This window comes from Anarhichas minor, unplaced genomic scaffold, assembly GCF_050575085.1.
Source record: "Anarhichas minor isolate MPS153535 unplaced genomic scaffold, ASM5057508v1 ptg000027l, whole genome shotgun sequence".
Taxonomy (NCBI): Eukaryota; Metazoa; Chordata; class Actinopteri; order Perciformes; family Anarhichadidae; genus Anarhichas; species Anarhichas minor.
Window position 1 is genome coordinate 17,606,845 of NW_027466473.1, and position 27,218 is coordinate 17,634,062.

At 40.5% G+C, this 27,218-nt stretch overlaps 1 protein-coding gene across 2 annotated transcripts in view; it reads left to right on the forward strand.

Annotated features, from left to right (window-relative positions):
* Positions 1-20,266, forward strand: part of stk32a (serine/threonine kinase 32A) — a 49,408-nt gene extending 29,142 nt beyond the window's left edge. The window contains exons 4-10 of one of the 2 annotated variants that reach the window (XM_076102247.1): positions 4,254-4,343; positions 6,514-6,617; positions 8,991-9,107; positions 10,243-10,368; positions 12,107-12,235; positions 19,713-19,777; positions 20,119-20,266. In XM_076102247.1, coding sequence (XP_075958362.1) covers positions 4,254-4,343; positions 6,514-6,617; positions 8,991-9,107; positions 10,243-10,368; positions 12,107-12,235; positions 19,713-19,777; positions 20,119-20,236 — 749 coding nt within the window. In that variant the 3' untranslated portion in view covers positions 20,237-20,266. Of the gene's footprint in view, positions 1-4,253; positions 4,344-6,513; positions 6,618-8,990; positions 9,108-10,242; positions 10,369-12,106; positions 12,236-19,712; positions 19,782-20,118 lie in introns of those variants that run through there. The other variant, XM_076102248.1, reaches the window with a different exon arrangement.
* Positions 20,267-27,218: the final 6,952 nt, after the last annotated feature.

The following is a 27,218-nucleotide window of genomic DNA, read 5'->3' on the forward strand; positions in this document are numbered from 1 at the left end:
GGGGTTGGAATTTAAAGTCCAGCACAATTTGGTTTAGTTTTTGTAATTGTGTATTGTGAATGGTAATAACATTTAACATGGTGACCTGACTTGACATAGCATCCCAAATTCAAGACTTAACAGCATCTGGCTGAGGATTTCACCTTACCTCAGACCTCTGGGATCACTTCTGCACAGATCAAAATGAGCAATGCTCAGAGGCAGGTTTCACAGTCGGTGCCTAGATAGGCCTTGCAGCATGAAGTAAAAAAAGCATCCAATACCTTGTTTTAACAAGTGCAACATAGAGGAGGAGTGCACAAGTGAATTTTTATTTTCTGTCCACACTATGCCAGACTGCGTTGGTTGAAGCACTGTGACATTAACACGGTGTTCTTTCTCTCTGAAATAAGATGGAGTGATGTCATAGGGCTGTGGAGGACGGGGTGATATTAATGATGCCTCCTTCGCTGCCTGTTCTGAATGATTGATCAAGTCTCATAGGCTTTAGTGTTTCAGTGTGACACAAATAGACATACACAAATCCACACACACACACACACACACACACACATACAATGACTAAAGAGACAGAGAGAGCAGTATGTGTGTGTACATGTCAGAGGGAGGGGTGCCATTGTAAATGCACACCATGTCAATTTTGCAAGCCTGAATCGACCTGTTCCTCCTGTGTTCCTCTGGGAGCTGCTTCATAGAGAGAAAAACAATTTACTCACGCATGTGCGATGTTGCTTTATTAAATGGCATCGCCCCAGGATGCTGGGAGAAGCTCCGAGAGGGTTCTGGGTTCTCTGGGTTCTCTTGGAGTGCGTATGCATGCTTCATAAGTAGGCACTACATTGAGAGGCGACATTGTGAGGGGAAACCACAGCTCTGGTGCATATGTCCGCCACGTCATCACCCATGGGACTCTTTGGAAAAGTACAGTATAGGATCTTTCTTGATCAGAAATATCAGTTAAGTGTTTTTAGGAACAGAGTCAGTAAATTCATATTGGAAATGTATAGGAACAATACAAGCCTGCAAGCTAATATGGAGAGTGCCGAACTTCTGCTGTGGCTTCATTACTCCTGCTTCGTGAAACAGGCCAATGTAGTTTAAGTCATGTTACATAAAGCTTCTATCTAAAGTGTGTGTAGTGGTGTTTAAAATGACCAACAGACGTCCAGATTGGGACCATTAGTAAACTAATTTGTGTATGAATAAAGAGAAATAAAAAAATAGAAGAGACATGCAGCAGCTTGACAGGAGGTAATCCTAGCGAAACACATTAGATAACTAAGCCACCAAGTAACCTGCTGAACCATTGTTCATTCACCTCACATTTCAACAACAGTTTTGACTGGTGACAAACGGGAGTTAATCTGATGATTTTAGAGCAAGATATTATATTCGAATTTTAAGGGAATACTGGCACTCTGGACTGCATGCATTATATTCACCAAATTTAAGTCTGACCTGTATTCTCTTCATTTAGTGCAATGCTTAAAATCCAAAGGGGAAAAAATGCAACGAAGAACTGTGGCTTAAAACAGATCATATTAAAAGCATTGCAACGGTGGTTAATTCAGTCATATACCCAGTTATCCCCAGCATAACATGTCAATAAGATCAAGAGTAGCAGGTACAAGGAAAGTCATTTTAAAGTTAGGCTGCTTTGTTATGTTCACTAATTTAAATATATATTATGTCACGAAGGCTGATTAGCTTCCACTATGTCTCTACAACAGTTACGTTAGTCACTCTACTACGGAAATTGGTATCTTAAAATAACAGCAACCACTTTTTAACATGAAAAAATAGGTACAGCAAAACGTGCCCAGTCTCTTCAGGTGTATGTGAGGGGGGATTCAGTTGTCTAAGCACAACCAAGACAGATTGGAGGTCTGAAAGTAGCGATGATGGACAAGCCGATGCTGGTGTCCCTTGAGAGACCCGCAATCCAACACTTGAAAGCTGATGGGACAGTGGATCTGTGTTGGGAATCAGCAAAAAGGTCCAGAAAACCAAAACTAGAAAAGGGGGAGAACGAATGAACAACCAGTGGACTTGCTGGATTCATTTTGAGGGATCAGTGAAGAACATGACAACAGCTGCACTACTGGTATTTTGTTTACCAGGAACTGAGTGTGAACTGATAACACTCAAGATTCAAATTCTTTAAAGTATCCGATAAAACACAAACTTTTGTCCGTTACTGTATTTAAAGCTTTTATTCTTTTATGTCACATTTCCATCATTAAGCATATGAATATAGCTGCATAGTTTCTTAATAATAAAAATATAAGGTGACTAAAAAATGGCACATTTTGGCAACCAGTAGCTGATGCCTGGTTGTCAGCATGGCAACCACTTTTAAAAGTCAGTGTTGAGCCCTTAAGCCCCTTTTTTCTCTCCCTGGAATCCACTTTTGATTCACCAGTCAGGACCCACTGTCTATCTCATCCATCCACTGAACCCAGCAATAAGTCCACACTGTGATGACAAAGCTCTGTTACCCCAAAGCAATGCACTGTACATTTTCCATAATGCAGATTTGGAAACTGTGTCATAGCTCATCTCTTAATCTCTCTCTGACCTATGCCAGTTCTCTCTGACTATGACATCACGACACTAACTCGACTCCAAACTACACCTAACTCTCATCATTTCTATAGAAACACTAACAATTATTATTCAAGAGCAAAACCTATATGAGTCTAAAAGCCTCTGCTATTGGACACCAGAGGCCGTTTGGCTCCTTACACCTAACTGGACCAGAGAGGTTTGAACTGATCTCAGAATGACACTTTGGTTACCATGTTCTACATATTATTTTGCAACTAGATACTTTTTTCCATGCAGCCCGAGATTTTGCTGATGGTTATCCGTTTATTCCCGCTGGCTACTGTGTAAAACTCCTGTCCTAAATATGTCTTCTGCAAAGCTAAGAGAGATGAAGACAGAAAAGGGGAAAAAAGGGAGATAAGTACTGTATTTGACAGAGACAGGAGACATCATTAAATATGAAAACATGAAAGAAGCTCGACTCTTACTCAAGCTCCACTTATATCCACTTCTGATGTTTTGCTCCACCTCTGTCACAGTCATCAGACTGCATTAACAATGGTCCTTTTCTACCTGCAAAGCACCACCCAATCTCCCTTCTGTGCATCACTACACAGCTAAAGTCATACACCGCAGATTAGAATACGGTATGTGAGAATATCTGGAGGGGTAAAAAAGTAAAGCGCTAAAGAAACAGAAAACAGGAATGGGTTTATGGAGGGGAAAAGAAAATGAAAACCTGAATAATTAAGAGGACAGAGGAAAGCTATCATATGGAAGGTAAACAGGAAAAGAGAAGAAGAGGGTGATTAAAAAGGCACACAGAAAGAAAAGGTGTGTTAATAGAGATTGGTGGAAAACATTGAGGGAGGAGTGAGAGAGGGAGAAAAATAAAGGAGGAGAAGAGATTTCTATGTGCACTTCTCTTATCTTTAAAGCGTAAATAAACACAGCTGGCCAGCTTGTGTCTGCTTTGTATTCACACACAGTTACCAGTTTATGGTTGAGATAAAATACATATTTATATAGATTTGAACTGTGTACAGTATGGCTGTTTGTTTGTTTTATGGTGGACGTACTGTATTTGTTTGTGAGGTGATTGAAGACGTCCATTCATCCGAACAATCACTCTGCGGCAAAAACTCTCCAGCTCTTTCTCACGCAGTATGACACACACACACGCGCGCGCACACCCATCCACACACACACACAGCTCATTAGTGTGTGCTCAGTGTGCATGTTGCAGACTCTGGGCCATCTTGCAGCATGGTGAGACACAGGTCAATGGTTTGACTTTGACTTTAGAAATCATTGAGGTTGCTGCTTAAACACTCACAATATAAACGCACACGTGTTTTATTCCATCAATAAAGCCGCAGTTCATTTGCATTTGATGCCTTTTAATGTCCTCAATGCAATGATTGTAAGTATGCATAAAGGACAAGGCATTATTTCTATTATGTTGTGTATTAAAATCCTTTTGATCCTCACATAGGCAGCCTATTGGGATACCTGCTCTGTGTAAGCTGTGCTTGGAAAAAGGGAAAAAGCTTCAACGCTTTGGGGAAACAGTTTATAGTTTATATTGATGGCGTAAACAGAGCTCTGTGATCGTATAGCTCTGTGCCACTTTAGGATTTATAGGGTTCACACAAGTGAGCATGCGCCGTGTCCCTTTGAGGTAATATAACCCCTCTGTTCTACAGGACACGTCCATCTAACAGACTTCAACATCGCAGCCATTGTAAAAGACGACCTAAAAGCAACGTCCATCGCCGGGACCAAGCCGTACATGGGTAAGAAAACTTATTTTTGACTAATGCTTCACAAGAAAACTTTAATACTAGGGACATCAAATAAAGGCCAGAGGAAGCAGTTTGAAACTATTAGCTTTAATTTAGAGAAATTATGGAACGTTATTCATATAAACTCCACAGAGCGCGCTTACGTTCGCTAATCCAAATTCCAAATGATATTGAAGGGATATTAGAGACTAACTTTGGTAAGCCCTGCCTACAGCCTCGATGTGAGGAGACAAGTGCCAACACCCAGCACATGGTACAAATAGAGATTCAGGTTGTAATTCTTACATAAAACCCTTTCTAGAGTAGGTTTGAAAAAACTAAATGAATGATACAAGAGATATTAAATGATTGGTGAAGGAATGAAATATGGATTGAGGGACTCATGCAGAAAAAAACAACACCAGAAATCATTTTTGTACATTTCTGTTTCCTGTACCTTAAAGCCCCGAAAGCCAAGTTCACAGAGTTTGACTTTTGTCAATATCAGCTGCCTGACGGCCAGGAAAAAGATACAGCTAAAAATAAGTGGACGGCTATTGACCAATAAATGGCAGTACTTTGTTGTGAGGTACATAGTGATGGTTTAAAGCTCAGGGAGCTAAATGATCAATTCTGCTGAGGTGTTTTAAGTGACAAATGATTAGCTTGGATATTTATAATATGGAGACATTACAACCTTTTCTGTGTCTAAATGTGTGCCTAATTGTAAAACAAAGTACCTGTAGTATATTATTCTTTGTTTGATTTGATGCATGAGTCCAAAAACTGAGAGTAGTGTTAACTTTTAAAGAAAGTAATGTTGCCTTTAGAAACCAGTATTCATCTTTTCAGCTCCGGTGCAATCGCCCTCCTCATGACTCTTAAGTCCAGTAGTGATCAGGTCGATGAGGATTCAGCTCCTGAAAGATCAGATAGGAGCTTAACAGGATTTCAGGGGGATATGAATGACGAGACTGAGCGTGTTAGCGTGCGCCTGCTTTTATCCTTACAAAGTGTGTGCTCATGATGGAGAATGATCTTGTGTGTGTGTGTGATTTCAGGTGAATACTCAGTGGTGTGATATATTATTCATGTATCTCTCTGTAGCTTTAGTAGCTAAACTACCTTTTCAGTGAGAGAGCAGAGCAAACCTGCAATAACAACGAGGAGTAGGACATGTGTGTGTGTGTGTACAGTATGTGTCATGGCAGTCTGGATTTTGACAGTGTAATCCAGATAATGAAGAAAGAAGTGATGAATGATGGAAATTCATCTTAACCATTTGAAACAAGATTACAGCTGAATAACTTTCCCTAGAGTAGATTATTCCTTTTCACTGGAGAGGAAAAATTATTTCTGAGTTTTGATGGCTTGTCCCACCCATAAAACCTGTTTGGTCGATTATTCATGACAAATACATTCTGATGCTACTCTGGCTCCAAATTAGATCCCAATAATTAATACTCGCCTCCGGCAAAAAGAGTGGAATTTAATCATCCCACAATCCCAACAAACCTGAGCTCAACCTCTTCTGTAAAGTCAGCTGTTACAAGACATTTATAACGTATACAGCATGTGCTAATCTGTCACACAAACCCCTTTTCAGACATGTTGAGTACGTAAACATGACGGCTAATGTCAAATGTCGGTCTCATGTCTAAATAAGCACCCAAAGATGCGACGGCGGTCTGACTGGGTCAGACCTGCTAACATTACCGAAGCACTTCCAACATTTGCAGTACTCCCTCGCTATTATTTCAGTTTGTATTCATGCCAATTGCATCTAATGAGTGATGAAGTTGATGAGAACATTCACGAGGGCATTTGCTGTGAGAAGAGGGAACGAGTGTCCCGCGCAGTGATGATGGTCATTAATTAAAGCTTCAACTGCAAAAGTAGATTTTAAAATCCACCATGATTCAGCTCTTTCTGCAACTATGTTTGAATTAAGCCTTTGTGGAACATTTACGTAATAAAAACCAATGTCTGAATTACAAAAAAGACATGACTTTAATAGGGCTATAGTTAAAATAAACTCTCATTGACTAAAATGTCCAAAAAAACGAGGAATAGGGATCAATAACACACAAACACCAACAAAATATATATTTCTAACCGAGCAAAGATAGTATCACCACACACCATATGTACATTTGATTTTGTTGTATTTTCTGTCTATCAGCTCCCGAGCTGTTCCAAACCTTCGAGGGGTCCCACCCTGGCTACTCCTTCTCTGTCGACTGGTGGTCGCTGGGCATCACAGCATATGAGCTACTGAGAGGACAGGTGACTCCATCTTAACTCACTTCAGCGTGGCCGTCTGGCACACTTTACTGCACTGGAAAATACATAATGACACCTACAAGAAGAGTCCTGGCAGTAGGAAAGAAGACATACAGCAAGACCTCAGCCTTCACAAAACAAAAAAGAGGGGGGGTTATAATTGAATTTTAAGCTGACCTTACTGAGAAACACATTTAAATGTTTAGTCACGGTGTGAGACTCATCAGTGCAGGAGAATGAGCAAATAGAATTTGAGTTATTTTAAGAGAGAGGAATTGATTTTTTTATATATTACTTATTTAATTTCATGCTGGTTCCCATCTGGAGAAGTTTTATCCCGATGTCATGGAAATGAACACGGGACATAATGCTTTCACTCACTCCCTTCGCTATATAAGGCCGGGTCTTTCGATTTAACAGCGGCTCAGACTGCAGCTGCAGAATTCTACTCTCATATTTCAGAGTGATGATTACACAAACTACAGTAACCTCTGTCTACACTGACAAGGACCCAGAACACCTGAAACTGATCTGGATGCTGTCATTAATTGTTCCTGAAACCATTTCCTCTATTCAGACATCTCAACGCTCTCCCTTTCACCCTCTTCCATAAAACTGTTGAGTTACTTTACCTCAGAACTTTCCATTTCGCTTTCTAAAACACATTCTGACCCAGTTACATCTTACTCCCACTTGAATATATTTGGAGCTCAAACTTTATCTCACCTCCAAACCTTCCTTGAAGCCTTCTAGAATATGCTCTGTCCTCTCGTTGACCTCAAAGCTACATCCTACCTGCACCGTTTACCTGAAGTCTTCTCTCTTACCTCAAAGCTGTGTCCTGTGTACTTTTAACCTTCACTCATTCAGGTAGAAATTGCTGAGCACACATGTACTCACCCAGAATTCACTTAGAGTGACTTAGACATGAGCCCCTTTTTCAAAGTTCCTGTATAATCTGCATCTTCTACAAACCCTCTGCTAAACTTTCCTTCACCCCTCTCTCTGCACGCCGCCCTCACACGCTCCTTGAAATGTAATTTTCACTTCATCCCTCTGTCTCCAGGAGACTTTGAGATACACCTTTCTCTGACTGCCATATTACAACATGTGCAGAACTATTTGGCTGTTGAAAACCGAGCGCTAGCTCGCTATTATTCCAGCTCCAGGCACCTTTCGATTCTTTCATTTATCTCTCTCTAAAAAGCATATTCATATAAATGACTCACCACTTGTTCACCTTGAATTCTTGAAGAAAAACGTGTTTTGGAAGAAATTTTTTTTTTTATCTAAACATCCGTTTACAAACTCTCACACAACTCGTACGGTATAATCCAAGTCTCATTAATGCAGTCGTATGCTCAGGATTTCCCCAAACACATGCATCTCCACCAAAACGTATCTAAAACACTTGAAGCACAGATGAGTAGCGCGGCTGCGCAAGCATGAGATGCAGAAGTGTTACACTGCAGGTCTTGTGTGAGAGTTTGAAAACGGATGTTTTGATATAGTTTTGCTTTTGTTAACCGTGGACCCTATTTACTTCAATTCATCAAGCCGTTGTAATTGACATACAAATGGTTATTTAGTGGGAGAAGGCCCTGTTCAGAACTGGTATTAAGCTCCAACCACATCTTACTTCATCATTTATCTCCTCTCACAGCGACCAGGCTTCCCTGCTGGGCCTGACCACTGGTTGCAGGTACAGATCAAAGCAACTCAGCATCTCTCCAGAGCTGCAAATCAGTCACTGTCACTTAGTGTCTCCACCTTCAGCTTTTATAAATTAGACAACAATTAACCCCAGAGAGGGAACAAAGAGACGCAGGGGTACATTTCCAAAATAGTGCAAATATATTGGACCAATTTTTTGCCTTCTGTCATCTGAAAATCTGACTCTAAAATAATATATAACTGTCTGTCTGACACCTTATGTGTGCCCTGTATGGGGAACATAATTGACACCATGCATCCAAAACAACATGGAATGGAGCGCCTGCAGCGCAGCGCTGCATGTCGTTCCATCTCTCTCTCCTCTTTCCAGTCCATCAGTCTGAGAGGAGTCTTACTGTCCCGGAAAAAGACCAAGAGGGTGGTAGAAGGATTGGTGTGGAAAAGTGTCAACAAGCTGCCCTCTCTCACTGAAAGCCAAAGGGCTTAAGTTGTTTTGAGAATAGTCCCTTATTCTCTGTTCCTCTATCATTTTGTTCTCAACAGTGCAGGATATGGGTTTACGGAAGGAGAGCAAAAGGAGACGAGTGTAGAGAGGGCCAACTAACTTCGAAACACATACTTTATCAAAGAAACTCCTCCAGGCAGCGCATGGCTATGAATACGAGTATTCTGTAACATGCTGCTCTCCTCTCCTCTTTGCAGAGACCATATGTGATGAGATCCAGTACACCGGCTAATGAGATCCTTCAGACCTTCCACAAGGTCCATCCCAGCTACCCGGCAGCCTGGTCTTTGGAGATGAAGTCTCTACTCAGAAAGGTAAATTATTGGTACTTCTCACATTGATTATGGCAACTGGCAAAACTCCAATATCACAATACCCCAATGCATAATGACCAGTAAACTGCCAACATCATATCAATTTGACTGGTGTGATCTTGTCCTAAATACAGACAAGAGAGGCAAAGTAGTGATAGTTGATGAGTGTATCTTTTCTAGGTGGGTTGCTCGTCGGTTTGTATTTTTATTTCCTGTGGGAAGACAACGATCCTTCCCTTACACCAGCACTTTCACAAGGTGCATCTATAGAATCTGAAGTAGAGGGTCACTTTCATGTCAGCCTTACTTTGTATCCTAGCGGTTTATTTGTACATGCAAATCTTGCAGAGCAGCTTTGGAAGTATAATCCTCAGGAAAGAACAGGAATAGTTGTGTTGTGACTCACAGTGTAAAAGTTACACAGTACATAAGTAAATAAATCGATGGTGTACTATACAAACGCACATGGCAGCACATACCATGGCACTGAAGAAATAAAGCTATACATGCTCCTTAATAACAAGAGTTTTTTTCCATTTCACGTAAATCCCATATTATTACATCTTAACAGTCTATTGTTAATTAAAATTAAGAAGGTGTTGCAATTAAGCCACTTACAAAGCTACCAGATGCACTGTCGCTGTAGCATTTGGGGTTTTGTCTTGGCAGCAATCCACTGCAGTCAAACTGTTGCATTGCTTCGTGCTCAGACTCCTCGTGCCTCATTGGCATTCCAGTCGCATGTGTAAATGTGTGGGAGAGAGAGTGTTTGTGTGTGTGTGTGTGTGTGTGGGAGAGAAAAAGAGAGAGAGAGAGATGTAAAGAAAGTGAGAATGTAAGGGGAGAATTCCATGGTCAATATATTTGTCCTTCACACCTCACAACCCTTTGAATCTTCCTCATCACCATTTGCTTCCTATATGTACCACATTGTCTTTTCGTCTCTCCATCCTCTCATGTTCACTCCTCAATATCATCCACCCCTCCCAACCCCTTTGTCTCTGTATCCTCATTCTCAGACACATCCTTTAGGGTAAACATGTGCTCCTGTCTCAGTGGCACTCAGCCTCCAACTTTTTCAGCCATGCCTCCCCATGGACAATTGTTCTTACTCTAATCCTTTTGTCTCCCTCAGTTGCTGTGCATAGATGTCCAGAAGCGCATTTCCTGTCTAGCAGAGCTACAGGATCTGGACTACATGTCACATGTCAACTGGGACCCTGTGCTCAGCAAACAGCTTCCTCCCGGCTTTATTCCCAATGTGAGTCTCCGAAATAAAGTGATTACTGCCTCAGTATGCTACCCAACAAAATGCTCTGAATACAATTTTTTAGAAAAAAAAGAAAGTGCTGCCAAATGCTTTAAAAACAAAACAACCAACATGACCAAAAATGACTGAATATGCCATCTGTGGATGAATGATGATGCATGATTTTTGCTATTTTCTCACATTCAGAAAAAATACCATCGATCCCTCAAACCCCCTTCCTTCTGTTCTCTCACAGCTATTCCCATAACAGTATATCTCCCGAAGGGGACAAAGACGCAGGGGGGGGGGGGAGGAGACTTAAGTCTGAACTACCAACTCCTTATCTAATCCTTTCTAGCCGAGCTGTAGACACCACCCTCTGCTGGGCTGAGCTGGATCTCCCACTGAGTGTGTATTAGACACCCTGATGCAGAGACAGACATAGTAAGCACATGCATACATGCCTCAGGTAGAAAAACATCTACCTGCAGACCTACATGTCGTCTCTGGATCATTATAGTGAAGATGGTGTTGGCGCATAATGCTATCACTAGGCAGGAAGTGTAGCTGCTTGGTTGGCCAACTGACTTTCTCTGTCCTGTCAGGTTTTTACTGAACTGATTCACTGTGCCCTGTTTCAAAGCTGGTAGTTTACAGATTGAGAGATCTGACACAAGATCTGAATGAGAGCCAGCAAATGTCAAGAGTCCAGTTCATTTGACTCAGTGTCATAAAACTGGCAGTAAAAAAAAAAAAGAACAATAGCTGTCAATGGAGCACTTTAATTCACTTTTATGAATTAATAATTTTATGAATTCACTATATTCATTCAGCTACACTAATGACAGATCAATCCAAAAACCCTGTTTCTGTTTACTATCACATGGTTAGAAGAATAGCAGCACATTTTGACAATTCAGATGCTGGAACAGGAAAATGTCTTGGCTTCTGTTTTTTTTTTGCGTAAAAGACAACTTTCATGGCTCTAACAATTATAGTTTTAGTGAAGCAGCAAGGTGACAATAATTGTCACTCCTTCGTGTCAGGGCTCATGCAGAATAATGACTGCTGCAAGTGCAACGATGACTAGATGATTTTATCAAATTCTTAGTCTATTGCGACTGCAGAGCAGCAGGTTTTCCCCAGCGGGCCGAGCTGGCACAGCACAGGAAAAGCACAGAGGATCGATGGGGAATTGACAGTGTGTCTCTATCTAATTATAGGCTTATCCTCTGTCTTCAGTGCCTTATAGACTGTTAATGTCTCAACAGGAAGAGAGATCTCAGGCCCTTCTGTTTTGTTTCCTAACTTCCCAGCATTCAGTCTGCTTTTGTCTTTATTGGCTTTCTGCGTTTTGAGCCTTGATCATTGCATATTTGTTTTAGACATTTAGTAGTGCTAGTTTCTAATTTTAAGTTTACAACATTGGCAAAGAAACATGCCACAATAAGAAAATAGTAAGTGATAAACAGTTCATGAAGGCACTGTGCTGTTGCTGTTATCAGACAATGTTAAAAGTGTGTCTTTTCTGAAGCAATGGCAAAGTTGTTTTTAAAGAAAATATACAAACAACGATCATCTTGCTTCTACAGAACACCGCCGCCTAAAAAAATTTGACACAAACGACGACTACATTAAGTGTTGGTGTGGCATGTAGGTTATGTCTCAGAGTTTTATATACTAACAAGATGTAATATTTATACCCATGGATCTCTTTGTTTGTTTTAAACGTGTGTCTGCGTCTCTGTAGAGGCGGAGACTGAACTGTGACCCTACATTTGAGCTGGAGGAAATGATCCTGGAGTCCAAACCACTTCACAAGAAGAAGAAAAGGCTTGCTAGAAAAAACAAGGACCAGGGATCTGATGGGTCTCCACAGGTAAGACTTTCGACTCGAAACATCGAATGCAATAATACAACAGAATGTTCGGATTTTACTTCTACTTGGAAGCTACCGATTTATATAAAAACCTTTAAAAAAATAGAATAATCGACCAGCCCTTTAAAAGGTGTCTCTCCCTCAGTGCTCATCATTATTCATTAAAGAAAGATGAGCGTCGGTTTCATTCGGCTCATTTACAGGAGCTACGTTTGTCCTTAGTTTGTCTTTTAAATGTGTCTGGAGTGCCATTGAGAATCTCGACGACACGTTTTTAGAGCTCTGTCCTCCCTCACCTTCATCAGAATAAATCGTCCGTTCGCCTGACGCGTGTATGGGGGAAGACGAAGAGGTGCAATCACCTATGGCTATCGCTCCAGTCTTTTAGTACGTCGCTCCATCTACATAAATCAGCTGCTGTCCTCTGTGTGTTTATAGAAAACAGAGAGGAAATCACTGAAAGGTTAATTTGATCAACTGGTCAAGTGAGACGTGGGAGGAACATACACACACACACACACACACACACACACACACACACACACGTACACACTCGTAAACACTGCCAGAGTGAAAGCGGTTAAGCAGCAGTGATTTCATTTTTGGTCTAGTGCTGCAGTGGGACCTGATAAGTGCTGTCATGTTTTTGTTTGGAGGATAACTGCAGTTCGAAAAAAAACTCAAGGTAGCAAGAAATCAGGTTGACATGTTATTATGCAAGGCCTTCTTCTTGGGTTATATACAAAACTGGTATTATAAAATGAAGAGTTTAGGGGCAGATTTTGTAGTGAGCCCTACTATTTACTTCTGATAATCATAGCCCTATTACCATATTTTGATAATAAAATCTGTGACTTGATGGAACATGTTCCTTTGTCACAACTGACTATGTTACTGGTTTTGACCACACTTTACTTTTCTGCACAAATACATTATACTTCTGATTAAAGAATTCCAATGGGACATCACATAGTATTTAATAAATCTGCTGCTGTATGTGACGGGGTGTGTCACTGCCTGTCCTGTGTCGATAGTCATGCTCCACTGATATATCAGTGTGGAAGAGATACAGTAATAATGCTCAAACATGTTCCTGCCACGAGAGAGATTTTAGTGATACACCTTTAAAACCAATAGTAAGGTGCGTTTATCAGAATAAATGTATTTACGGTACAGGACTCAATAGCCACTCTGAATTCTAGGGATTCTGTCCAATTTTCTATCTTTGGATTTTTTTCTATTGTGACAGTAAAAGTACCAGCAGCAGATTCAAACAGCTCATGGTTTCACTCATGTGCTCTTACCAGTTATAGTGCAGTTGTGTGTGCTGGGTCTGGTCACGTTCCAACAATATTTCACCACACTGTTGAAACCTGCCTTCGCACACTACAGTTTGCACATGCGCAACCTAACCTATTGCACACACAGACACACACACACATATATACAACCAATGTCATTACAAAGTTAATACGTTTGGACCCTCTCCCACTCTTTGGCACGTTAGAACAGTTTATGGGACTCTTTTCTAATAGAAGTGGAACAATTTGTGTGGTCTAGATTCTGGAGCACATACTCCGTCAGCTTGCAATAAGAAGGCAGCGCTTGCCTAAAGTACGACATGTTTAATGAAAGCCGACAGCTGCTTATGGAGACCTGCCTATGTGTATATATCGGCGATATCTCACTGTGCAGTCAGGCAACCTTCGTCATCCTTTGGCCCACTCAGATAAAGAGAAAGTCTCCTATTCTAATGAAATAATGATAGTAGCCTTTCAGGGAAACGTTTATGTTAATGACGTAACAGCGAATGGTCAGACTAACAGGAAACTAACACACGCACACACTAAACAGTCAATAAAATGGGTTTGTACTTTGGTTGCCTGCATTTCCTGATTAAATCACTTTATTCATTTTAGTATAATTTATTCAATGTTTGAATAATGCAGCTTGACTGAAACCAGGATTAGAAATATTCTGCTTGGAAAAGGTCTTTCACATGAAAATGGAGAAAGCAACTTTAAAATGATTTTAAACAATGAATGATTATCATATAGTAAAAGAAAGATTGATGTTGTGATGCATTCTTTGTTTTATGCAGGTCAGTGAGGTTTATAAATAGCAATAGTGGTTATGATTTGATGAACTGTCTTGAAGAGGTAAAAAACAGGATTACAGAACATTTTTTGAAGACCTGCCAATTTGGCAGCATAACATCAGCAAATGCTTTTAGACTACTTGCCCAAAACCTCAGCGTCACTTTTGAAGGTGGTTTTGATAAATACGTTTGTTCAGAATATCTTGGTAATGAATGCGTTTCAAAATTGAAGTAGTATTTGTCCTGGCCCACCTTGAGAAAGCCTTTCCAACTACCTTTAAATCTCCCCATCTTATTTTAAGAGGCTGTATTCTGTAATTCGCCTGTGTCTCCCGTTGTCTGTAGCCAAACTGATCCCATTCTGGCATCTTAACATTAGTCCGTGGCTTGCTACTGTATTGACCCTTCTGATTGTTACTCTGACCTTGTTGTCCTTTTTCTTATCTCACTGTTTTGTAAAGAAACGTGTTACATATTGGTATGCATGTTATAATCAACAGTAAATGGCAACCAGCTAATCAGCTAAATATCACCCTTTCACTTTTTTTTGCCTCTATGAGGGACCATGAACTTGAATATATACATATACTGGAAAATGCAATACTGACATTTTTCATCTTTCTTTCGAAATGTACTTGTTTAAAATGCATATTATTAATTTCAAGCAGTCGTATTTTGCAGCATGCGTTGCTCTTTTTGTGAGGGAGAATATTCCGCTTTATAAATATCTCTATTAGCTCTATAAATATCGGTTTGTGTTTGTGCGAGGCTTTTCCATATCAATTTACGAGGAACCTGTGGGGCCACTTGTGATGGATGCACATAAGAGAGCTTGATGCTTGGTGTGTGTGCGTGTGTGTATGTGTGCGTAAAAGAGAGAGGGAGATGGTCTGTGCAGCATTTCTAAAGCATAGCAGATCAATATTGAATGAAGTAAGCTAGTTGCCCTAATGCTGTCCCGGCCAGCTTCTTACTCATTACCCTGAGGCTGCTCTGTATTCCTTTGGCATATTCCTCCTCTCCACTCCAACCTTATTTCTCCCCCCCTTGTCGTCACCCTCTTTAGACAATGCTGTTTATTATATGTCACTCCTGTCTTTATTCAAGAGCATGTTCTTTCAATTTGAGAGCATGATTCATTGATTTAAAGTTTAGGTTTCGCAATGCTTTCCCTCCGTCCTCGGACTCAAATAGCCCTTGCTTGCACTTCGATTTGCTCTGCTCGTGCTCAAACTGTATGCTTGCATTCAGATATATTGTTGCTTGCACAGATTTCCTGCACTCCAGCTTCAGCCCTTCTCCTCACACTGTGGCAAAAATGTATATGTGCTTGCTGCTAGGCAAATAGACGCTGCGTGGTATTGCAACATCACTTAATTAGTATTAAAGTGAGGTAAATCAATGGGCCACTGGAAGAGGGAGAGCTGCATGTGTATCTGAGGATACAGCTCCATGTGTGACACTAATTAAAAGTGCAGTCAGAGCTTGTCCTCAGTTTAGTCCTGACTGCAGGAATAGCATCGGAGGCAGTCAAACAGTTGTAGCTCAAAAAGAAGAACTTGTTTTAGATTTTACACTAAACAGCATGCTCAACTGAAAATGATGCTGTGTAACTTTTGACATTCGCCATATTTCTCTTCTAAAATCCATAGCACTGGTTTGATTTGTCATGTATGAATTTATAGTCTGGTGAAATTTGAAATAAATATAGAGAGAGAGAGAGGTGGTTGCCTAGAGTTAATGTTACCGTTCTCTCTGCAAGGCCAGGAGGTTAAACACAGGTTGCACTTAAGCAGTGCAATTTGTGTTCAACCTCCTCCTGCAACTGTGATTGCTGTAAATAACAAAGTCTTTTCCTGGATCTTTCAAACAAGAGATCTGCTTTGTAAATAAACTGGGGAAAAGGTTATGCAAAGGTGGTGTTTTTGTTGTCAGGTTCTATCATGCCTTTAGATCTAAGAATATCTCATTGTGAAATGAGAAACCCTCCATCACACTGTCGTCTCATCAGTCACATCCATCACTGATGTTTGACTAGTTATATACAGCATTCCTCCTCTGTCTTTGTCTGCCTGTTTGCTTCTTTTTCCTTTCAGTAGTCTGCACCAGCCACACACAAGCACACCCTGTGTTCCCATCTCTGTCTGGATGATTGGTGTTTATGTAGTTATGTAGTGAATTTGTCATTTTCCTCTGTGATACCGCTGTGAAAGGGTCCCTTACCCAGAAATCCACAAAAAAAAGACACTGACTGCCACTGCACGCATGCAAGATAATTGCATCATGCACACTCTACACTTTCTATTCTTTTCATTCACTTTCTCAAGTGTATATACACAGCAGCTCCCTCTCCTCTCTCTCTGGTTCCCTGGCATAATTTAGTTGATGGCTTTTGGTCTGCCAGGGGCTGCTCCCCCACTGTGACAGCACCTGTACAGACCCTCTCTGCTGGGCTGTGTGATCGACTGCTCTGGGCAGAGAGTCAGCCACTTCTCTCCTGGAGGGGTTTTCCGTGAACCTGGATGTGACTGGAGGGCTGTTTTTGGGAAGCAGCTTTCTTGAGGATTAGGAGCGTGTCCTTGGATGCCCTAACCTCCATAAGGATACTCTCCAAAGTAGAGACATTATGGAGGACCAAAGTGGCCAGTTTGGAGTTTAATTTTGTGAATTGTATTTCATTTCGGTTAGGTAAGGTGTATATACAGAGAGGTAATATTGGTAGGTAAAACCCTCATCTGCACAAGGAAATGAACGAACCATTCTGCATTTGTTCATTTTCTCTCTATTATGTTATTGTGTCTCAGCTAGTTTGTCTCCCTGTCTCACACACACACACACACACACACACACACACACACAGTGCAGTGTCCTAATGGTGATGTATCTCTATAATCTCTCTTGTCACTGCCTCCTAGGGAGAGTGAGAAAGCACCTGTCTACTGCTATACAGTCGTGTGAGAACAGTCTGCCATGACAGAGCCAGATGCTCTCACATGATTAAGTGGGCCAAATATGTATGAGTGCGTGGAGCAGGTGGAGAGATCAGAGCACAAGTGTCCTCTAAAGCAGTGATTCTTAACCATGGGGCCCACGGCCGGTGCATAGCAAAAACAACTGCTGTCTGCTTTCAACAGGCAGCTAAATGTATTCTTTGCTGCTAATGCACAGCGGTCAGCGCTAGTTGTCTTATATGTATTGAGAGGGAACCCTAGTCATGGTCATAACTTTATAACACAACAATTAACAACCCTCAACTAATGCTCTTTAGCAGAGAAAAACACAACAGCACACAACAGTCTGTGACACATAAACAATTTGTAACACTAATAATTGTACATTTATAAAATTTCACCGCCGAACTGCATGCTGGGTACAGCTCGCGAGCGAGCCTGCTTGCTAGCACAACAGTCTGCTAACAGCTGGGAGAGGCTCCGTCGCTCCAGTAACGTTACATTAAAGAACAGAACAGAGCGATGCAGGATGAACAAAGACAGACCGGAGCAGTGTTACATCAGTGTTACATCATTTAATGAATCATAAACATTATATGATTTAACCACTAGAGGGCAGCAGTGTTAAATCATTTAATGAATCATAAACATTACACGATTTAACCACTAGAGGGCAGCAGTGTTAAATCATTTAATGAATCATAAACATTACACGATTTAACCACTAGAGGGCAGCAGTGTTAAATCATTTAATGAATCATAAACATTACACGATTTAACCACTAGAGGGCAGCAGTGTTAAATCATTTAATGAATCATAAACATTACACGATTTAACCACTAGAGGGCAGCAGTGTTAAATCATTTAATGAATCATAAACATTACACGATTTAACCACTAAAATAAAGCGACACCTAGCGACGAACATCCAACGCTCGTGGGAAAGCCTGTTGGGCTTCTTGTTGTGTATGCAGGTTTACATACACATGACAAATAAATGTCTTTGTGATCATCACATTGTATCATCTCATTTATTTGACAAGGGTTTTGCCTGTTCAACTCCGCGAGGACACCGGCGTCCTCTATCCCCTCCCCTTCCGTTCCGTTCCTACGGCTTGCTTGCGCAAACTACGTCACAAAACATGGCCGTGTTTCGTATCCCAGCATGCCCAAAACCCTCATCTTTGCAAAGAAATCATCGATTTTCTTTCATTTCTTATGGATTTTTCACAAAAGGAGCCCAAACACACACTGTACAAAGTCGCCATAACCGCTGCAAGTCGGATCTTGCAGCATTTCGACGGAAAAAGACACATTACAGACACAACAATGTGCTAGCGGATGTTACCATGGAGCTAGTAGCTTCAGAAAACGCTATTACTTAAAGTACAAACCTTATCTTCCTCTTCTATAAGCCGTCAACCAGCGTATAACCTTGCGTAACTGAGCTACCCTCATACTCGATCGTGCGCTCAGTCGCAGCCATTACGCACAGTAAGTCTGCTACTTACATACCACATCTTCGACCATATATATATAGTTTTTGCAATTTGCAAAGGCTAAAAATAAAAGGAAAATAATATAATATCAAAATATAAAGGGAGAAACACCTTCAGTGTGTCAGAATATCATTTGGTTACCATGTGTCCATTTGGGTCTCCGAATATCCTTTTAGAGCTCCGCCTGGATCTCTTCATGGAAGAAACACTGTAGAATCGTCATACTTTGTCCAATCTTCTTCAAATTTGAGGCAGTTGTTCACTGATAGTGTAGTTACAGCCATATACTGTCATTTACCTGTGCAGATACAGCCACAGGCAGTTATTTATACTGAAAGATACTTTTTTATTTTATGCGGACAAAAATCTTCAATTTTTACTGACTCCAAAGGCCCACTGCTCTGTTTCTATATGACCTACAGGTTTTCTGACACTTTTGATGCATATAGTCACAGTGGTTCAGAAGCTACAGCCATTTTAATTTGGGTATGTCATTTTAGGCGGTTTTGCACCAAAATAGGGGTGGAGTTGAACAGGTAACAATATAGTTATTGAATACAAATCAAACCAAGAGTGAGATCAATTAGTTAAACTAATAGTGTTAATATTTGAATGGGCCCCGGGACACTTTGTAATTGAAAAGTTGGGCCCCGAGGTCAAAAAGGTTAAGAACCCCTGCTCTAAATTTAGGGCAAATTCCTCTTCTGGCATCTTATTAAAAGAGAATAAGTATGAGGAAAGTAGTGAGTGCAGTCTACTGCCCGTCTCCCACCAGTGACACCAAAATAACTGTGTGTACATTAAATGTAATCAATTCTGTAGATGGGATTGATAAAGACTAATGATCGGCCCAGATTATGTTATCGCTTTTTCAGGATTGCCAGCAGTTGAGTTACTGAAGGTCTGTGTTTGGTTGTCTCTCCTCCAGAACGGTCAGTTGCAGCAGAGATTGGATAATGTCCAGAGAGACTTCATTGTCTTCAACAGAGAAAAGTAAGGAACCTCCGATACCTGCCACACCTTCTGTACAACCAATACTGTTCATCTCATTGTGAAATAAGTTGCAATATAGTGTCAGTGGATAAAATCAATATTATTATTGTATTTTTTAAACTGCAGCAAAATTTAAAGTTAAAAAAAAACATCCTTGCCAAATGCCACAGTAAATTCTTAAATGTCTGTAAAAACAGCTAACTTTGGCCATCTCAAAGTTAAAATGATGAAAAATAGAAACTATTATTAGCTACTATCCTTGGCCATCAGAGGCAAGAGGTTAAGGTAAAATGATAAAATGTCAATAGTGTGTCCTAATGATGACGTTCTTTACTCACCAGGTCAAAGAAAGCAGTGGTGGACTCAGACTCCTCTGAGCTGTCCATGAGTGAGAAGAACAAGGCAATAGAGGACGGACAGAACAACAACGTTGAACCGGCTGCCTACTTATCGGGATAGGTCTGGGGACCCGACATCCCAAACGTAGTCCCTTACCACTTGCACCTGCCCACAGCTTGTAGATCAGCAATTTACACAAAGACACTTATTGTTCTATCAGCACAGGCACTCGTCTTCAATGTTCCCCGCACCACAACACGTACTTGTGTGTCACCGTTCGACCCACGAAAACCACATCGAGATCTGCGGACCTGCAGGAGTGAAATGGACTCCCGGAGCAGCAGTCGTGCCAGGCCGAGGTTTTTTTTTTGACTCTCAGCAGAGTGTCACTCATATCATGCTCCTTTACATCACTCTGGTGCTCTACGGTCTGCTCAACCTCTACTCTGGGCAGCGTGCTGAAGTGGAAAGGAGGTCACTCCCCTGCCAAAAAAGAAAAAAAAAGGAGACAATGCCACACCTGCTCAGCTGTTACAGTAATAAAGTCTGACGTGGTTAGCATTGGCTGAAAGCTGTATGTACTGCTGCTGACCTGGGCGGGACACTCAGTTGTCTATTGTCAGCCGTGCATTTTCTGGTTAATTACAGCTATTTCAGCACAATGGTTCTCCAGCTATGGAAATGGACTCGACAATAATTGGCATGAGGGTGGACATCTTTGTCCCGTGTGATCCACATGACTTGAGCATGACACTAAGAGTACAACATATTCAAACGGAGGGGTTACTACGGTATAATGAGGCCTTTTATTTTAAGAACGCAACCACAGTTTCCTCTAAGATAGAAAATGAAGAGCTGAACTGTAGGCTTGGGCGTGAATGGCTCACTTTAACATAGCAGCAGATACACGGCGGTAGCGGTCATTATGCTTAGCTTAGCTAGTCGAGCTAACAAAGACGGTAGGATTGCAACATTTTGTACAATGTCCCTACTGCAGATAAGCAACTGCAAGTTTTATTTTCCCTTGTGTACGCTTTAAGTTACTATTGAGTCAAAACTGAAATTTGAAATGCATTTGACAAACACTGGTTTTAAGGTTAATCTTGGAGGTCCATTCTTGAGATTGGAAGTTGTATGAAGTGGCTGAATTAAGGCCACCCGGTGTGGTTGAAAGCTCCGGGCACAACCACAAGATTACTGATCAATCTGCAAATGACCAGCGGGGTCTTTAAATAAAGTTTTATAGCTATGAAAACATAGAAAAAGGTAGACGGTAGGTGTTATATGTTTTGCATTGAACTTTGCTTTGCACATGCTTCTTCATCAACTGTAGCATTTATGCACAGAGAGACAAAAAAAATCTAAAGCTGTGAGTGAACACTTATTCCCTTAGGGATGTTTTTATAGACAAGGATTAAGCTGAGTCCTAGATAAGATTTATTTTCAGTTGCTGTATGCACTGAAATTAGTTTTTTTGTCAAATAATGTTCGTGCCCTTCTTCTTTTGTGTTGAATACAACCAATTACATATGCCACCAGATAAGTCTGTAAATTTGTATTCGAAATGAATTGCTCCCATAGAATAATACGTTCTGCGACAACGTTGTTGCGCAGATGGTATTCAACAGTAATTTAGCACCAACTGAATAACACAGTGGGGAAAAAATCGTAATATTGATTTTCACATTCAATGTTGTTTACCAGAAAAAAAAACAGGCCAGACATTACCCCCTTATTTATACGATTTAAATATATTTTAAGATTTGTCTGAAACTATATGTCTAAGAAACCACACCTGCCTCTGAAGTTTCAGAGGGATGCCTTATAACGTAGATATGGCACACAGCTCTATCCCGCAAACTGTTCTAACGTAGGTAGGAAAAACCTGAGCTTTTTTTCAAAATCAGAAAGTAAATGTCATTTCTACTAATGTCTAGTCGTCCTATTGACCTCGATCTTATCTATGTGCAATACAACTCAATCCTTTCAAGTCTATGATGCTTGTTATAATATTTAAAATAGATTTCACTCTATTCAGTTCATTACTGTTGGCACTTTTCTATTGGAAATTCGTACAACTGGTTTTGACTTAACTTTGTGTTGTTGTTGTTGTTGTTGTCATTGATGTAAATTTACAGATCCAAAGGTGGTTTCCTGTATAAGTTGTGAGATATAGTGGGATAGTTAAACAGATCCTGGGTATAGTCGGGGTAAATTATATTTGTGAATGATTATCTTACTTTGTCCATATATAGGAGGTACCAGATGAGTTGGGTTTATTGTGATATAATCATATGATGTGGCTGATTCAAAAAGTAAACATTTAAATAATAATTGACAAATAGCATTTTACCCAGGTAATACAAATGTTCAACAAAACTTACCAACCTAAAAAGACATTAAGTCTGGGAACAGATTTGTTCCTCACCTGTGAATTTCATTCCAATTAAGGTTTTGTTGTCCTTCAGTTGTCACTTTGTGTTTATTGTATTCAAATGTGATGGAGTTGCAAACTATTAAGGTGTGCCTTAAAAAAATGACTTTCTTTTTCTGAACCAATATGACTATGTCTTGTGCTTTATTTCACTGCACGTCTTTCTGAATTACCATATTTTATTGAATAAGCATTATAAGTAAAATGGGACATGGAATGACATCAGTAGTGAAAGCAATTAAGCAAAATCAGGAAAGTGGAAAGATCTAAAAACAATGTTAAATCATCGGGCTAAAAGGTATTTTACCCTAAATAAAACTTGCATATATGATGTGTATTTAATGTGCAGGTTGCTCTCCACTATCCTAAATATTATGCTGCCCCCTAGTGTTAACTGACGAGTAGTGCAGTTAGTAACCGACAGAGGGGTAGATGGACTTGGTATGAACACCCATGGTTAAAATAATATGTAAAGATATAACTAAGCCACAAGGATGAGTCTCCAACTACAATGGCTGTTGTTTATCTTCACACAAATCAGGTCTGATTTGACAAAATAGTCTCTTAACTCTTTTTTTTCCCAATGGGTCACAGAGCTTTTCCTTGACAACGCACCCTCAGCATCTGAAATGCTGTTGTGATAATGCTGATGTGCTTTTCCTATTCTCACTCTTTCTCTCCCACACACATCCACAGTGAACACATTTGTGTCCACCACTTCCCTAGGTCATCTAGAAGGCACGGCCCCTTCTCTCCTCCACAGTGGAGATGAGCTGAGGCAGCACATCTCCACATTAATGGCAGATCGGAGGGAGATTTTCAGTTGATCAATGCTTCCCCAATATGCTATGTGGAATCCCCAATGATAAAAGCAGCAAACCTCGGTTTATCACATGAATGTTAACAAAATATATTGTTATCTACTCACACACAGACTGGATAGCAACTAATCTACATTATCCTCTCCGGAAATGTTTTCTCATCACAGGCATACACTTTCTCATTGTGTTACCTACAACACCAACAAGCACCACACACACACACACCACCCCAGTTTAGACTGAGGTTGCTGACATCTCTTGTTCCACACCTAGTGTGCATTTTACGATCGTCATCAATGCCACTTGGCATGATTGCTATGATGTCATTAGACTCACCATTAAACAATGCATGAGGGACCCTGCAGCACTTTTACTGTTGGACCGCACAGTGAGGGTAAATGTGTGTGTAACTCCCACGGCTAGGGAACACAATGGGACTGTACTTTAGTCATCCTATTAGTTTGACCACACAGTGCGAGTGTCATTAATGTGATTAATTATTTTCATGAAGTGCACTTTCCTTACCAATCATTTAAATTGGCAAAGTTTGGATCCACGACAGCCTGCAAATATGATCAGTCTGTGATGCAGGAACAGCCCTAATGTTTATCCTTACAACAGGGGAAGAGGTGAGACTTACCTTTATGTCCTGCTGGAGTTTTGACATTCACCCAAACTGCCATTTGTGTGTTTGTGGTTCTTTAAAGTTGACTGCAATGTCTTTTGACAGTTTTCTTCTTTTACCATCCCTCTCTGCAATATTAACAAAAAAAACAAACACCTAAATTACCTGCAGTCTAACCCTACAGTACTTGTACTTGAAATTTAACTGGTTAGAATTAAACATTCTGAGGCAAATTCATACTCTTATTCAAATTCTTATTCGTAGTTATAGCATCTGCAGCATTTGCATGCCATGAAAATGTTAGCAGCCAGCCAAACTATCTCCCTTTATCTCAAACACAGCAACTCTGTAATTATGGGGAAAAAAATTACCTAAAAGTGGAACTCCTCCTCTATTGGTGGGATTTGCGTTTGTTCTTTCATAATAAACATGAGTGTGTGTGATCATGTTAATGGTGTCACCAAATGTTGACGTAGCAGTCAGGGAGCAAAAAAGCTAGTTTGACATTTATATCTGAACTTTTTGAAGGACTTGTCACAGGTTCGGGCTGCCTGAAGGAAGCCTCTAACTGAACAAATAAAAAAAGAGAACCAACCGCTGGCCAGGTGAAATAGTCAGCATTTAGTTAATTGATTGCAGGTGATCTACTACACTTTAGAGCTGCGTAGTGTCGCTCAGCGCTGCCCCTGGTGGCCACGAGATGGATTACATCAGAAGAGGAGCATATAGACTTTAGCTGTGGGGCATGAGCTGTTGATCCAGTGGTAACAATGTTTATTTGTTAAACTCAATATTTATCTTGGTATCGTTTTTCATTTTAGAATTGTTACAGATCTGACATGCAGAGCAAGGAGAATATTTATATATATATATACAGTAAATATATACTTTTTCTTTCTGTGATAGTAGGTCAAGTCTCCCAGAGATGCTGGTGTAAATCAAACCTCATGCTTCTATTACGCATGTTGTTCATCCAACTTGAACCCCTCAACTCTGTCTGAATTGTTTACACAGTCAGTCACCGCCACGATGACTCACTGTCTGAATAAATGGGCAGTTCATACTCATATAAAAGGAAAGATATAGTGTCCAATAAAGTGGAAACTCTAGGCGTATAAACAGCCAGCAAAGATGTGGATACTGATATATAGTGCCCTGGGGTTTTAAGCAATTCTGGTTTATTGAGAAATAAATAATGGTGTTTAAAACAAAGTAAGTAGACACTCAACATGTAAAGCTCACCTGGATATGTTCAGAATACTGTACATGGCGTTGCCCTTATAATGACAGGGTTGCTTTTGCAAATTATATCTGCATTAGAAAAGAATCACAGGTACAAATTCAAAAATTCATAAAGAAAATTCAACCCGATGAAGCCGTTTTTAATCTAAAATGTGAATGTAATGCTAATGCAAATTGTAAAAATGTGCGACGTTAATTCATGAGGAAGGTCAGATTTGATTACCATAAAATAATTGTAGCCTACTTTTACACTCTCTGTAACTTAGGTCTCTTTCTCATTAATTAAGACCATTTTTATAACCGTTCATTTTCTTATGTCCACCTTTAGTGCATACTTCTCAATGAAAAAAAGAGATCCCAGTCAGTCAGTTGCAACTCATGTTTATTCAGGAAACAAATCATACCTCCACAACACACCTTATTTTTTTACCTGCCATCTCTGGGTTTTGATAAAACAGTAAAAAAGAATCAACATTAAAAACAATAACAAAGGTTGTCAAACTAACATAAATACAACAAACCACCACTCGTTCCTGCTCCAGACTCTGCCCCACAGCAACCAAATAAAACACTTCCCTTACTGCACCGCGATCCTCTGCGTTGCCAGAATACAGCAGAGAAATAAAGAGCTCTAAGCCCCCCTCAGAACATTCAGATCCAGAGTGATTCACGTAAACTAACTTGGGCCCATGGTTATATTCAGGCTGGTGTTGAATTAGCATTGGTCAGAATGGCATTATGGGCTATGTAGGGATGACAAGGGAATGATGGTCTTCCTCTTGTTCTAAAACGAGAGCCCAGTTAGTCAGGAATGAAAAAGTCAAGCAAGAGGTGAAGTGCTGTTATTTGAAAGCAGGTGTTTGTCACTTATTCATTTAATTGCATCTGGTTTTCTTCATTGCCCTCAAGGGAGTGTATTTGTACTTCTTCTGAACAGCTTTTTTTTTTTTGTTAATATTTTTCCCCCTCTTTTTCGCTTTCAAGATGATTTTAGGATGAGCACATTTAGCAGCCAATAAGCTAGAAGCAAATGCAAAGGACGGTTTCTTACAACGTTCAATACAGCCATGATGGAGTGCAGGACATTTTTTTTTAAAATTGGGAGATACAGAATGCTAAAACCCTTTCTATTCATGTGTCTGTCTTCCTTTAATAACATCAATAATTAGCCAATCAATACAACATGGGGATGGTATTCATCAAGCACCTCAGAGGAGAGGGGGTGGCAAAAGGATCATGGATCACGTCACCCATGATGTTGTGGCCCATGCAGCTCCGTGTCCAACTGCACTCCTGCTCTGAGATTTGATAAATACCTTTTACTTGGTCCAGTAAACCCAAACGGGCTGCAACAAACATCACTCACAACGCTACATTACATCTACCGTATATACAATGCCATCTAGAGCTAATCAATGGTACTGCATGATAAAACATGGCTAATGTGGGATCTAGTGTTGCTGACTATGGAGGAAGCAGGCTACTGAAAAGGGGGTGACATTGAAAGCCAAACAGGGTGAAAGAACCATCGCATCAATCTGAGAAAAGCGCTATCCATTTTCCTTTGAGAGCAGAGTTTGTTTGTATGTGATGGTATGCAGTTTTACTGGTGTAGTTTCCCATTGCCAAATAACAGAGTGAAAATGTTCTCACTGTAGTGTGGTGTATTCTATACTGAGAAGAAGTGAAGCTAAAGACTGGTCATGTGTATTGTGCTTTGTTGGTATCTTTTAGTGGCGATTCTAAACCACTTCAAAACAAACTCCCCAGGAAAAGGGATGCTGTTCTCATCTGAGCATGGTAGCGTTGTGACAGGTAAGGCATGAGGATTCAGTGTTTGGCTCTTTTAACTAATCATGGTCCTCTGCATCTGCTCCTCCCTCCCTCCCCCTTTCCCTCCCTCCTTCCCTTCCTCCCACCCTCACTCCTGCACTCTGGCTGCTGTCGTCTTCTGGACGCACCCCCTCGTCTTCCTGCTGT